Raw genomic sequence first — 16,095 nt, forward strand, 5'->3', positions numbered from 1 at the left:
AAGGTCTATGAGTGAGCATTTGTACTCATGCTTTTGGACTTGATACGAGGCACACATGGTTCAGCAGTGTCTGCACAATGTATTGTAAACGAAGCATGTATAGTTTGACAGTATGGAAAACAGCACTGGATTGGAAGCAAGCATGGTCCAACAGAGTGTACAATTGAGTGCATGGCTCAGCAGTGTGTACACAATGATAAAATATACAAAGCATCCTTGACTTTGTGACAAAACCAGGCATGTTTTGAATGTATGTAAGGATCAGGGACCCTTGTATGAACCGAAAGAGTACAAAATAGATAGACAGAACTCAAACTATTAAATGTCCTCCAAGTCAATCAGACCCCTTTTCTCTGTAGTGTGGGGTCCTACAAGGCTCTTCTTTAAGCCCAAGACGTTTTAATATCTATTAATCCCATTTAGCACCTTTACTTAGATCATTTAGCTTTAACATAATTTCATACGTAGATGACACACAGATCATATAGTGGCTATCTCCAAGAATTTGGGTTCCACTGAATCTAAAGTGTACTAAGTAGTGGCATCTTGGATGAGCCAACATTGTCTAGAACTGTATGGGGTATGAAAGCAGGATCACCATCTTCCACAAAAATACACAAGGGACACACAAGGGTGAAGGGAGGATCTTAGCACCCAAACACACAAAAGGTGGAGCATCCCTCCAAAATCCACAAACTCTGCCAAATATCCTGGTTTTTATTTTGATAATCAACTTTCTTTTTCCACACACATCTCTTGTGTGACAACTACCTGTTTCCACACACTTTGGGTACTTCACAAAGTATTATCCTGGAAAATTGTGTTCCAGGCTTTTATTTCATCCAGACCGGACGTAGGTAACTGTTTATACTTACGCATTTCCAATCCTCACTTGCAGCACCTATAGAAAGTTCAAAATTCTGCTGCTCAGGTCATACGGAACATCTCTAGAAGATATTCAATTAAAGCACATCTTAAAGCTATGCATTTGCTGCTGATGTGCAAATGTATCACCTCTAAAGCTCCTCTGCTTTACCTAGAGAGCAGTACATAATTTGGGCTGCTTTCTATCAAGAACATTTTGCGCTATCTTCCTATTCAGCATCTGAGATCATCTGCCGGCCAGAAGTTGACAATCCCCAACATCAGGCTATCTACATGAAGAAGCAGATCTTTTTCATTTCAATCCAAGCTTTGGAACTACTTCCTTCTGCCTATGTGCAACACCTCCAATTACAATGTTTTCAAGAAATACATTAAAATCTGTTTCTTTCAAATGTCTTGGCAGTCGGGAAGTTCCATCACCTTTATCATAGATTGGAATCTTTAGCATCAGGAAACTCTATGGGTAGCAATAGTGCTTTACAAATATTATTTTATTCATTCATTCAAAATGGGTTGAACAAGGTTGCATTTTACCCTCATTGCTATCGTTTATGCTTCTCCTAGAATGTTTGACCTTACTAATACACCACTCCATTCACAGAAAGTAATTACATGCATATTCTAGTATATGCCAATAACCTAATTAACTTAATTATGTTTAATCTAACCCCGAAGGGCTGCAGAACGCACTGGATGGGCTTTTTGATTATTCTAATCATCGATATTTAAAGATTAATAAAAAGTAAAGTTTTGTGGTGTGATTTAAAGTATGGCAATCTTTACTCTGTCCTTCAGGGTGGTGGAGAACATTATGTCTGTAACCCTGATAGACAGAAGACTGTCATAGTTACAGATCACCGCCGGTCCACTGGTGATCTCTTTGCCTTTAAAAGAAGTGCATCATGGCAGCTCTGAAGGCACTACAATTTTGGCAGACGGCCACCACCTACTAGGCAGCTAGTGACTACATTTTTGATTGTGAAAGTTTGTTTCTGAAAAGAGACCTTCTTTTTTAGTACACTTAGGGCGCAACTCACGAGACTTATATGGGGAGGGAAACAGGCGCGCCTTAACCTAACCACGCTCATGCTGCCCTATCACCAGGGGGGGTTTGAGGTTCGAGATTTTGAATTTTATTACTACTGTGCACAGGCCCATTTCGCAACTTATTGGTTCCATCCGCCGCCTTTCATGGCCCATCTGGCGGTAGAAGATGGATATATGGCCCCAACCCCTCCGTCAGGTTACCTTTTTACAGCAGTTAGGGAACGAGCTCGGACTGTACTATACTGGCCTGGCATCGAATAGCTCGCAAGTTGGGGAATCCTATGTTATATTCTCCCAAAATGCCCCTGTTGCGAAATCCCTTGTTGCGAGTCACGGATTAGGGAATATGTCGTAAGCTGCTTGCTAGCCTCAAGTACTCCACGTGAGGTGACCATTATATAGCGGGCAGTTCCGCTAAAAGGAGCAGTTCTTTGGAACATGCACGCCCTCTGTTATGGATACATTTCTGTATACGCGGCTCCGCCAAAGTGTTAAGGCGGTGACCCCGGATTTTCCCGCAGAGCCCATTACATTAGCTCCTTTTCATGCATTCTTACAGATAGCACACTCCCCCAGCACGCTATATCTCTCCTATATAAACACACGCAACAAGCAAAGCTAACCTACTCTATTCGAGCCCAAACTGAGTGGCATAGAGATTTGGTTATCCCATTGACAGAGAAATAGTGGGAACTTAGCTGAACACAGACAGAGGCCTATGCAGGCAACAGTAGACTACGACTTATACACTTAAAATGTTTGCATCGATTATATTATTCTCCTGCTCAACTTTACAGGTTCAAACTCAGGGAGAATGATTTTTGTGTGCGCTGTAGGCAGGAAGGGGCAGATTTCTTTCACCTGTCCTGGGGCTGCCCTCCGGTGGTGGAATACTGGACGCAAGTGTTCGATGGCATCTCGACCATGATAGGTGTTCGAGTGCTACCATGCCCACTCCTAGCCCTCCTGGGACTGACACAAACGGTTATCACAAGATACAAAAAATTCCTAGCAATGGGACTGCTGTTAGCAAAAGAGCATGTGGCATGTCGATGGGGGAGAGGCCGTGCTCCCAAGTTTAAAGAGTGGATTCATTCAATGACTACTTGGCAAGAAAACATGCACGGCTACGCAGAACTTTTACCCATTAGGTCGCGTCCGAAAGACATTTAGGGCCCATTAACTTCATATCTGCTTGAACAGGCGGCAGGGGGCAGCGAGGTAGAAGGTGCGGATGCTCTGGAGACTGGCAATGAGGCGATGTCTACATCCCGGTCCTATACCTTGCGGGAGGGAAATTGAGTGGGAGTTCTTTGTGGGGCCGGGGTGGAGACACTGGAAATGAGGTTTGAACCCTCCTAACATGTATGTCAGGGGTGGAGTTGAGGCGGTATGACTGGGGAGTTGTAATGCCTGGGATACCTGTGTATAGCATAACGTTTAGCACTCGTTCATTCTGTGGTAAACAGTGGACTGCATCATATGTTGATATGCTGGACTGCCAAATATCGGACTACATAATGAGATTCTTGCCTGCATCGACATTATTGGGGGGGGAAGTTATAACCATGTTTATGCTGGTACGGGAAGGTGTTCTATGCATGTGTTCCGATGTATAATATGATAGGATGGTTTTTATCACACTGTACCGTACAACCCTTCAATAAAGGTGTTAAAAAAAAAAAAAAAGATTGTTACTGAAAAATTGAACAAATAATGAGTTTTCTCTCAGGGTGTGAGGTCTTTATTTTTTATCTTTCTGAGACCGCCAGGTTTTTCCTGGGGCTGACGGACTGAGAAAAAGATATCAGGCCATCTGCTGTTAATAGGGTGGGTGGTATGATGTTCTTATTCTGATGGTCCATACTCTGTTGGTCCTTCGGAGTAAGCTTTCGGATGATGGATCCAATGGTGGCACTGCCATCGAAAAACTGACTGTCCGCCAATTCAGAAAGGAGCCGAATGACCATGATTTTGGCAGGCAGGGTACTCAGTCACATTTATGGTGGAGTACCTTGTCCACCAAACTCTTAATTCTTTATTAATGATGGATATAATCTTTTTTCCTATAACTGGCCTTTGGGGAAGAAAAACTGTACAAGACACAACATATCTCTACTTGGGAATGATTCTCTCACACAACTTACATGACAGTCCACACATAAAATACCTAATATCCAAGATGAAGGAATGCAGAGGTGTTGTTCAATCACTTTACAGACATGTGGGGTACTAGTTATTTCCTCCTTATACTGAATGTTTCTAAGACAAAAGTTCCACCCCTTCTTTATTGAGCTGAATATCTATCCCAGAGGCTTCTATCTTTTTTGGGATAAGGTGGAGGTGTAGATTATTCACAGTTATTGCACAGTGAGGCCAGCTATTCCAATACAGGCACTCAGATTAGAATTTGGACCGTTGGGTATTTATGAAATGCGGGCTGTGGTGGTTATAAGAGCTCGATTGAGCCAGGGATAAGCCTCAAGTATACCTTGTTTCATAAACCTGTCACTGCAATGCATATAAAAATAGGACAGGCTCTGAGTTTTAATTGGTTTCTTTGATCAGAGGGTGCCCTTGACATCACACTGATTATCCAGGGTGTGTGCTTGACTACAGAAATGCAAAGGCTATTTCATGGAACTTCCAGCACCAATAAGGACCGAATCAGTGGATCCAGCAATTATTTTGAGTGGGATAAAGCAAATAGCCTGCTTACATGGGTCTGTGGCTTTCTCAAGAGACTCTTTGAGATTAGCCATGTGGTCTTTTATCTTCTCGGGCCAGTGACCCTCTCAGGATGCTGCCATGTTGCTGCAAGGTGTCTGAGAAGTGACGGGCCATTTCCGGCTGCATTGGGGATTGGCCATCATCATGTATCCCTCTGGGTAGCCACTGACCAGCCTACCTCCACATGTACATAGCAGTATCTGTGCCTGTGGGTGCAAGAATTCCAACAGTTTTTGCTCAGACAAATAATAAGTTTATTTAATCCTAGACGAAAAACACGGCGGACTACGAAGTTTCTAGGCTGAAGATGCTTGCCTGGAAGATGCTGAGTACCAGCCAGGGCTTCAGGATAAAGTTTTGAATTGTTTTGTTATGGGCTCTCTTCAATCTATGATGATCACAATTTTATGTCAAATGACAGTTGAGATTAATATTGGGCAAGCATGCTATTATTAACCGCATACATGTTTGCATGGCAATTACCATCAGTTGTAAACTTGAGGTAGTTGCCTAACTGCCCATGCAGACTAAAAAAAATGAAAATGTATGCTCATGTCCTAATGAGCACAACTGCACACAAAAAACTGCAGGTACCATTTGCTCCTCTTCTAGCACTTATGATCTGGTTTAAATGACCTAGTAAGATGTGCAAAAAGTTATCAAAAGAAGACACAACTATTTGTAAGTATTTAAAAAAGTAAAATGAATATAGCTCACAAATTGTAAGGGATCGTCTCTGGTGATAGCTGTTAAGCCTAAAGCTGCTTGCACAGTGCGATCACGTAGTGGAAACTCAGACTAACCTCTTGTACCCGAAATATGCCATACCACATGGGGAACTGATATAGGATCTCTGCTGGCACAGATGTTGTTCATGTTAAATTGTTGTTATGATTCTTGTGAAAACACTCATTTAACTTATAAATAGCCCCTGGCAGTCAGGTACCATCCGGTTCTCAGAAATTAGCATATTTTTCCCTCTTAACTAATGATATTGCCAATGTATTTGTCCCCATAGTGCAATAATTATTTTGAATGTTTTCTAATGCTGCCCAACACTGATAATATATGGCCCTTTCCTCCTCACAGGAAGAAATTACATTGTTTTTCAGAGACAATTCTTAGTGCTCAGTGAGCTGTTTCTTTACAGGATTACTTCAATATCTTATCAAACTTAGCTTAATGATTATGTCTACAGATTCCACCACATAAGATCACCAACATTCGTTCACTTGCCCATATCTTTCTCAAATCCACACTATGCATACCGCAGGGAGGTAATCGATGCCCACAACATTCACATATTTCATTTTGACGGGCTGCGCCCCGCAGGGTATTCACATGAGGGCCTAATTTATAATATGATGGATGGAATATAGTCCACCAGGATGTCGGAGCACATTTCCTCCGCCATCCTGATGGTGATCCATCTGACAAAATTAGAGGTAACTGTCGGTCCAGTGTCATCTGTGACCCTTGAAAGGAACCACCATCACAGCGGTTCACTTCAAGGTGCTAAATGTTTGGTGGATGGCCACTGTTTGTTTTGATGGCTGTTCACTAAACTTTTTTAGAGACAAACTCTCAAAGTAGGAGTTTGTTTCTGAAAAAGAAATGACCCCCACACCTGGGAGTTTTCTCCTTGGGAGTGGGAGTCAATGTTATTTTTTTTGCTGGTGGTGTGTTGTGGTTTTACTCCTATGGTCCAACCCTTTTGGGCCATTGTAGTAAGCTTTCAGTTGACTGAGCCAATAGTTATGGCCCGCCTGTCACTAAATGAGGCAGGGTGGCTAAGAGTTTGGAGGACAAGGTACTCCATCGCATTTGTCACTGATACCCTGACTTCCAAACTTTAAATAGGCCCTTTAGTTTTTACAGTGTCCAGTTCATTAAAGGTTTGTTTAAGCATTTATTTAATTTGTATCTATCCATGTTTTATTTAGGCAGCTACTTACATAAAGATAACAATAACAAGTAAGAGCAATGGGCAAACATGAGAAAGGTGTTGTAGAGTAAAGAAGATGAAGGAGATCACTGAATCTACAGTTGAAGGTTTCAGAACACCTAGCCCTTTAGTGCATTGTTCAAGGAGAGATGAGAGTTGGTGCCTAATGGAATTAGTCCCATTAGAGTCGTCCAGAGTTGTCTATCAAAGCAAGAAAAAACAGGTTTAAGGGGTTTTTGACTTTGTAGATGGTCATTTCGTGCCCTACACGGAATTGAAAGGTAGGAGCAAATGGTGTTTACACTAATTTATGGAAAAACCTGTTCTAAATTCACCTGTTTGCTAGGAAGCACCCACACTGTTCTATTAAAGTTATATGCACTGGTTAATTTGTTTTTTACTTTACATTTGTTGAAATAAAGCATCTGGTCACAACATTTAGACAGCAGGATCTTTTTTCTTTTTACTTCTGTTTACTTGCTTCTATTTATTTTCTAGCACATACTTCAAATAAGTGTTTTTTTATCTATAGTAATCTCACCAGCTTCCCAGGGCTAGACCTAAAGAATTTGCCACTGCTTGCCGGGTTGATTACAGCTCCTGTGCCTTTTACAATTTGGAATGCAGGAATGTAGGTCTGCTATCCTTCTCATGCCTTCATCCATTCATTTGCTGACATAGTTGTAGGATTTACAAACTAAATCATATCTCATTGCTGTTAAAGGAACCAGATTCTGCGAATTCTACTGAACTATAATTTTTGAGATGTGATAGATTTGTACATTTGTCTCAGTGCAAAAATATTCTCAGGCCCAACAACATTACACTTATTGCAGTTAGTGGTTTTTGACCTGAGAATAATCCACCAGGCACTTCGTTTTTCAAGTGTTCTGACGGCAGTGATATTCCCCTTTCTTCAATAATGAGTGTCCTGCATGCCACCATCTGACTCTTGAAAGGCCAAAAGAAATGTAACCACCTGACACTGTGCTCGAAGACATTTCACTAACTACCACTCATAACTTCCATAATCTTCAACCCATTCTGTGTTTTTTAACCCACCACCTATCTGTCTCATAAACTGATCATCTCAGGAGACCAACAAAACACTCAAAGGCATGACATTGCCAGACTCAACAAGTGCCAAGAAATGACCAATGTGTCTACTTAGGCTCGTTCTACCACATTATTGGTGCAATTCTTGGCTTCTGCGTATTGGAGAGAAGCACGTCTGTTCACAGATCACCCTGGCCACTGATTATAAGGAAACTCATAGCCATCCCAGCCCCAGAGCCCAACTGCAACTGAGCCTCTTCCCCACTCGAACACAAACCTCCATCATTCCTTACCCCCTACTTTGTATTGTACTCCGTTGATTTCCACCTCATCTGGTAATGCTTAAATCAAGGTCAGGGATTTCTACTCTCTTAAGATATCAATTTACGTTTGATATTTCCTGCATTTGCAAACTGGCCATGAGGGCGTTCGGGGATACCTATTGCTATAGCAAATCAAGGAGGTTACTGAGTAAAACGGTCCTGCAGTTCATTGTGCATATACTCCAAGCCTCCAGTCACAGTCAGTACAGGAAACTGCAGCCAGGGCTGACTTTTTGGAATAGGCCCAGGGCGCCAATCTTCAGCTCATCTGGCACTTAATAAATACTAATGCATCCAAAGTGGTTAATTGCCACAAGAATGTGTGCTGAATAACCTTACGTATTTCATATGTTGTAACAGACCATTGGTGATCAGTGCAATCCCTGTTCCAGGAACATTCATTCTATAAATACATTCAACAATTGTAACAACATTGACATAACTCAAGAAACCACATTGGATTTCAAGGTATGACAAACCAGGCTCTCTGCTACTTCAAAAGATTTCAGTTTTAACACCATTTGAACTCAACAGAGTGAGTTAATAAAACATTACATAGCATTTGCATAGCTAAATCTTACCAGAGCAATAACATATATTTTAATAACATGATTGTATAATGTGGCACCTCAATAAATTAAGTGAGTAGTACTTTTTCCACAGTGTTGCTTTAGCGTGGAACTCTCTGAACTGTCAAACTCTTCTTCGGTGTTATTTCCTTTTTGTTGCCTTGATTCTGTGTCATTTTTATGATGTGTGGCGTCTCCATCCAGAATGCATTCTTCAAGTATTTGTTCACTGTTTACAGGTGGACTCTCTGTTCCATTCTGTGTTGCTTTGTTTGTTTCTGTAGCTAAAAGACTGAATTCCAAGAAGCCTAACCTAGGCAGCTTTTTAATCCTTGGATAATAGAAGGAGTTAGCTGGGTGTGAAGGGGTCATGGCTGTGATCTGGGAAACTGCCTCTTGAGGTTGGGTTTCAAAATTCGGGGATGAAAATGTGAACCCACTGTCTGTCCCAGCATCCCATGGAAAGAGGTCAAACAGCTTTCTGGTCCTCCATTTGCCGTTTTCACATAAATTAAGAGAACTCACACCAACAAACCAATCAGGACTTGGAACAATCCTCACAATGATTGAAACCTAGGCATAAAATTAAAACATTATAAGTGTTACATTTTACAAAAGTGCAAAGTGAAAAAATAAAATACCAATTGTGACTGCCAGTCTGTACTCACAAAATGGTGTGATGGGTCAATGGTTATTATGGTGGTGGTATTTCCTTCTCCAGATGGAATTTTGGCAGCCTGGAACCAGCTCCATACTTTGTCTTCGACTACCTCCAGTTCTTCGATCAGCAGCTGTGGTTTTCCATTTTCAACAAACACCCTGACACCAGGTGAGACCAAAGAGCCATTAGCCCAAAGCACAAAATCTGATTTATGGGTGCAACCTATGAGACAAAAATAGGTGTCATTCTTGATTGAAAATATCTTGACGATAAGCGGCAATGGCACTCAAGATAGTTATATATGAACTTGTAATAAGAAACTGGAATCCATAAAATTCCCACAAAAGCTTGGGTCATACAAGACAATATTGCAATTCTTAATTCCTATATGGCCAGTCCCTGCCGGTGCAGGTAGGAGCGGGAGGGGGGCGGAAGGGGCGGGGCGGGCGGCTGGGTGTGAGTCAACAGACGACCCGAGGGAGAATACAACTTTTAAAAAAGAAAACCACTTAACTTGTGCTCACAATGCGGCGAGCGCAAGGTAAGTGGTTTTGTTTTTTGATAATTTTATTTTCCATCGTCGTCAGTTGACTCACCACCCCGCCCCACCCCACCTCCCGACCACTCTTACCTGCACCGGCTACAACTGTATATGAACATCCATTGATAACACCTGTCCGTTAGTGCAGTCATCCCTTCTCCATATTTTCTTCTTGTTTAGGTCTAGGAGAAAAGGTTTTTCTAATTCCTTTCAATCCACACCCTATATGCTCAGGTTGCTGCCACACAATCTCTTTCCCGGGTATTTAGCAGCCTGTCCCCACTAACTTTAATGTATATATAGAGACAATTATGAATGTCGATTCTTGCCACTTACTATGGGATCTGCATACGCCAGGAAGCTGACACTATCCTGCTACACCTAAAGGTCTCTTCTGAGAGTGAGGTCTACAGACTGAAGAACTTTCTTTCCATGTTTCAGAACTAGATGGCACTGCCAGTGACTCCAAGTAAATAGTAATGCACCAATGTCAGTCTGATCTCTTCAGAAAGTACTTTCTTCTTCATGATTCATTCAAACCCCCTAAATACATTCTGTCACACATAGAGGACAGGCAATACATGCAGCGATCTCAAAATGTACACTCCTCATTTTACAAATTGTACTATATTCAGAACTGAACGATGTAACAACAATGGTGTAGTCAGAGCTGCCCTTGCTCAAATAGCGCCCTGGACAGAAAGAAATTTGGCGCCCTCGCTTCTGCTGGTGAATAAAATGCGGAATCATGGCGCTCATCTTGTGTTCACAAGTCAGTCCCTGGATGAATACATCAAACCAGTGACTGTCCTCTGAGCACAAACATCCCAACACCTCTCCCAACTCTGATTCGCTCAAAGCTTAGTGCCATCATGCTGTGCCAAGATGTTGGTGTGGTGGATCCAGTTGTTGGTGAGTGGCGGCACTTGGTGAAAGGGAGATGGGAGAGAAAGCGAATAGGTTAAAGGGGCATTCAAAACAGCATCTGCACAAGTTAAATAAAATAAAATGTATATTAAAAGCAGTTTAGTCTGAATCATTGGAGCCAAGTGAAAGGGATGCTGCTGTTTGGAGAACTTCAAAGCAGAGAGCTTTGCGCCCCCTCTGAAGATAGGCACCCCGGGCCCATTCCAAAAGTCCACCCTGACTGCAGTCCCTGCACTGACTGTGACTGGAGGCTTGAATTAAGTACACACTGAACTGCCGGACCTATGAAACCGTTATACTCCAGTATCCTCCTTGCCTTGCTATAGGACTGGGTATTACCAAAAGCTCCATTGACCAGTACGCAAATAGGCAAATATCTGGATTCGATTGAAATCACAGGAGACTAGAAATCCCAGACCTTGATTCAAGCATTGTCATCAGCTTAGATGCTTGAAGTTCTGAACCCCCAATCTGCATCTCAAGCCCTCTTTGATGATATTTGGAGAATTATTGAAAATGCTCTTCTTTATTGATCATCACATATAGTGCTGCACCTTGAACGACTGTTGGGTGGCAACTGCTGCCAAACATGTCCTTACACCTGACTCTTGGCGACTAAGGGCTGACTATACATTGCTGCATATGCTATGTCTACCCAGGTGCAAACCTCCGTTTTCTCACATCTGTCCATATATAAACAAATGACCTAGTCCATAATCTTGCTTATTACTTTTGTAAAATATCAATGCAAATATATTGCTCTGACCTACCGTACCCACAAGTAAAGTACTTTGTGAGCCAGTATTTATATGTATTTAATAAGCTGTAGTTCTATGGTTCAATTATTTTTATGAGGCTTTAAAAAAAATATTGAATGCAGTAATATAATACAACAAGCTTTTTTGCACCACATACATTAATGAGAGATTCATTGAGCATCTTTAAACTTAAAAAAAAAAGATAACATTTGGTATTAACTAGTTGGGTTTGTCTTGGGGAAGTCCATCTTGGAAGGGGTGGAGGAAAGAGGAATATACGAGCGAACAACATATATAGACAAATGAGGGAATAGAGGGGGTGCTAGTTAGGGGGCCATGAGTAAGTAGTGTGAGGCCAGATCCTAATGTTGGCCCAGATCAACCATGTGCCTTGTTATTCTCTATCAGAGGAGGACACTGGAGCAGTAGACGGATGTGAGGGGTACTCTGCTATATGCTCTCTGAATTGTATTAGCATAGTGTGCCAGGCTGCTGCTATGAGACGGTTTCTTATTTTTCAGGCTTCCTCACAATGCAGCGTAGTACTTTCTGCTTCACTCCAACGAAGCATAGCTCGACATCATTGGAGAAAGGTTGGGGGCTGTTGTGCACGCCAACGCATAGGAAAAAATACCCAGCACTGTAGCTTCCCATGAGTTGAGTGTTGTTAGCTCTGTAACGGTAGCTAATAGGACGTGTACTGATTTCCAGATTCTGGCACTATCCGGGCATGCCCAAAGCATGTGCCTACGGTCAGCCAACAGCACTCAGCTTTTAGGGCAGGCACGTTCAGCTGATGAGCACATACAATTTATTCAAGAAGGTGTGACATAAGCCCTATGAAGAATCATAAACTGTATGTTCCTAAATCGTGCATTTCTGTAGATAGTATGAGGGGATTCAAGTGCTAGCATCCATTCTGTGTCATGTAGTGGCCAATAATGTGTAGTTCTATATAGTGTGAACAAGGCCCAAAAGTTTCAAAGTGCTTTGTCAATGAACAATAGGAGATATAGTAACGGCAAGGTCGTAACAAGCGAGCAAAATTGGTCAGTGAACAGCAAACTGAAAACAAATAACGCTGAATCATTAAAACTTAAACAAAAAGTATTTAAGGGAGGATTAATTTAGTAGCTATTGTTTCAATTAACAGATGTTTTAAGAATTTCTTGAATGTTTCGAACATGGGATCAGTGCGTATTTTAGGGGAGGGATTGAGTTCCAGACTTTGGGACCATTTTTCCAAGAAGGCACAGGAGATAGTTCTTTGTTTTTTTAATCTTCGTAGTTCCAAGAGAAGTGATTCAGCACTTACAAGACAATGGCTGCCCCCATATAGGGCTCATTTTGTGCTAGATATTTCGGTGTGCGACAGTGCAGGGCTTTGTGTATGATACAGGCTAATTTGAAGAAGCTTCTTGCTTCTATTGGGAGTTATTTGAGGCTGATCAGAACCTGCGTGATAAGAAAACACTTTCTTCGTGCCACCAATTGAACTACTGCATTCAGTGTGGCTTTCATAGGCACTAGATGAATTTTGGGGATTCCTGTAACGTCTTTGCATAGTCTGATCTAGAGACGACTATTTAAAGTCTGGTTGTAGAACTAAAGGTTTGATGGTTTTTGAGAAGTTTGAGATGGTATTGAACATTTCTATTAGAGGTGTTTATGTTATGTTATGTTATATGGCACTTATTAAGCGCACGGCTACTCCCAGGAGTGTCCCGGCGCTGAAGCAAGAGACCTCATTACAGCTAACAAAAAGAAAAACACCGACGTGCGTATAGCTGGCCAAAAACTTACGGTTGAAAGAGCCAGGTCTTTAATTTCCGCCTAAACGTGAGGAGGTCATGCACCTGTCTGAGACCGAGAGGTAGAGTGTTCCATAACCGAGAGGCTGCCATTTGAAAGGATCTGCTCCCGATCCGAGACAGCCGAACCTAAGGCGTGGTATTAAAGATTCAGATTCCTATGAAGGGTGATTTCTTTTGATTTGGTGCAGTCAATGGTTTCTGGTTTACAATTCAGAACATTGAGAGAGTCAAGCCAATCTGAACCTGAGTCAAGTTGTGTGGGGGAAGGGGAGCGCGATGAGGAAGAATTTTGTCTTCAGAGTGTTTAGATTCAAGTGGTCGAAATATAACCAGGATTGAATGTCTTTTACGATATGATCCAGTTGTAGAGATTATGCTTTCAGTTATGGTTGTATATCATCAGCTTAAATATGGTAGAAGAGATTGGAGTTTTTTAGAATTGTTGTCAATGATTGAAGGTATAGGTTGAAGGCGGTTGAAGATAGTGTGGATCATTGTGGGACCTTGTGCAATACAGGAATAGGATCAGATAGGGAGCAGGTCAATTCATTTGATGAGAGTGGTAATCAAGATAGGAGTAGAACCAGTTTAAGACTGTTTTGCTTATTCCAATTATTTATTTAAGTGTGTGAAGCAGGACATTGTGACTGACCAGGAAGTCCAGGAATACTAGTAGGCAGAAGTCTCCTTTACCAAGGAGACAGACAGTGTTGTTCAGAATCTGTACCATGGCTTTTCTGTTCTACTCGCCAGGTCTAAATCCTGATTCATAGTCATAGAGTAGGTTTGTGGTCTTCTATGAATTGCTCCAGATAGGTAGAGACACTACTTTCAAGGAAGTTTGCCAGATAAACGCAATGTGGTGATTGGGCAGAAGTTGTTCAGGTCTCCTGGATCAGGATCAGTTTTTTTCAAACATTGGTAACCTATCCTGTTTTCAGACACTCTGGAACTTCACCATGGATTAGTTGATTAAGTGGGTTTAGTATGGAGCAATGTGGATGCTGACCATTCTTGTTAAAGTGGATGGGTTCAGATCTGTGAAGGGAGAAGCTGGTTTTCTGTTATCTAGAATTGTGTTGAGTTCAGAGTCACTGACAATCCTGAACTCACTCAAGCTTATATCATTGTTTGAGGTACAGTAAGAAGTATGGTCATCCATAGAATTGGAGGAATGTGTCTGTATCTGTAAGGTTTATAGTACACCAAATACCCAAAACAAATAATAAGCAAATCAATCCAGCACACGAGAATAAGAGTTGGCTTGGGCGAAATTTAAATTGTGCCAATGTAATTTGTGTAATTTTGAGTTACACTTGTTATGCAAAATTTCCCAAATGACTCCACTGCGCCATTTTGCATAGGGCAAATAATAATAATGCTGTGAATGCACAGAAAAACAGAACATGAGTGACTATTGTTCGGGATGTGTGGCATCCTGCATGTTGTCATCTTGCAGGGTCTCTCTGTCTTGCCTTTCTATGTATGAATGATGCACTACAACGATGTATAGGTTCCACTAATATATGATTGGTTGTGTGTTCATTCTGCTTTGGAATTCATGAGTTGTCACTTGAATGTAAAGTCAGTTGATCGGTTCACCTGGACCCTGTTGTACTACTAAAGATTTACCCCGTGTGTAGGAGTGTATCTGGATACTACAGGATGCTTTTTTTTACTTCAACTTTTTAGCACAATATGTATAACAAATTGACATGAGGACACATTTTGAGTTAACATTTAGCAGCAAATGTGCGATTCGCATCTTGCATAATCACACATAATTATATATAATCCTTCTGAAATTTCACGTAATTACATAAAAGCAATTTGCACAAATTTTGCACAGCCCCAAATAAGAGTTTCATTAAAGCAGATTGAATCCCAGCGTCAAAACACTGCTAAATCATAATATTGGAGGTATGTATGTGAGTCAATATGTTTGGGGGAAAGGATAACTTAAATAGAGCTTTATTGCACTCTGTTGAGGCAGTTTAAAAAGGTGAAAATGTTACCTCTAAAGGAAATAATTTAGCAAGAACTGTAGAATCGAAAGATAGTCATTTCTGTAAGAAAGTCGATAATCTATATGAGTTTGTTATTAATATTATTGTTACTTAGCACTTGATTAGCATGCAATCTGCCATTTCGGAGGAAGCACAGCACCTTTTGATAGTCCGGGGTGTGACGTTCCCAACCTTGACAGTGAAGGGAATAATGTATAAGTATGTAGGTGAGTATACTGCATATTCATTTTACTGTGCTATGAACCAGAATGTAACCACTAAAATCAATCAAATTGAATAGCTGCTTATTTACAAAGTACAGTTATTTTGGGGTGAATAAATGTTAAGTCTGCAGTGCCAACTTGAATGAGTAGCATGGAGATGCGTGTTTGCCAAAGTAGACTGTCTTCGCGAATGCAGAAAACTACCTAAATGCCACACCAAGGCACGTTAGAGCCATACAAAGTATTTAAATAGCTGCAGTCTCCATCTTCACTATGGTGGGCTCTCATGTTAGGTGAACATCATGGCAGTCCAAACGAGCTATCATTCTATAATTATTTGGGTCTGTATGATCCCTTCTTTTTTGGAGTCAGTATTATGATACTCCCTTTCCCAACATTGGGATGGTTGCTCCTTGGAATACAGGAATGACAGGCTGGAAAAAGGTTCAGCAAGTCAAAACAGGTCGTGGTAGGAGGGAAGCAGGAAATCCAAACCCATCTGCGCCCGGATCCTTAGTTATTTTACTGCAGGATTTTGTGCTAATTTGTTCTGTCGATCGAACTAGAGTCTATGTTCAATTTAAATTTCTACTTATCAAAACTTACTGT

At 41.3% G+C, this 16,095-nt stretch overlaps 1 protein-coding gene across 2 annotated transcripts in view; it reads right to left on the reverse strand.

Moving 5' to 3' along the window:
• Positions 1–16,095, reverse strand: part of LOC146867563 (spondin-1-like) — a 68,038-nt gene that overhangs the window by 19,412 nt on the left and 32,531 nt on the right. The window contains exons 2-3 of one of the 2 annotated variants that reach the window (XR_014961788.1): positions 9,224–9,438; positions 8,615–9,128 (exon numbers count right to left, since the gene is read on the reverse strand). Coding sequence is in view for 1 of the 2 variants with exons in the window: in XM_085606317.1 (XP_085462443.1) it covers positions 8,639–9,128; positions 9,224–9,438 (705 nt within the window). In the remaining variant the exon portion in view is untranslated. The remainder of the gene's footprint in view (positions 1–8,614; positions 9,129–9,223; positions 9,439–16,095) is intronic. The other variant, XM_085606317.1, reaches the window with a different exon arrangement.

Source organism: Triturus cristatus, chromosome 1_2 (genome assembly GCF_964204655.1).
Source record: "Triturus cristatus chromosome 1_2, aTriCri1.1, whole genome shotgun sequence".
Classification (NCBI taxonomy): Eukaryota; Metazoa; Chordata; class Amphibia; order Caudata; family Salamandridae; genus Triturus; species Triturus cristatus.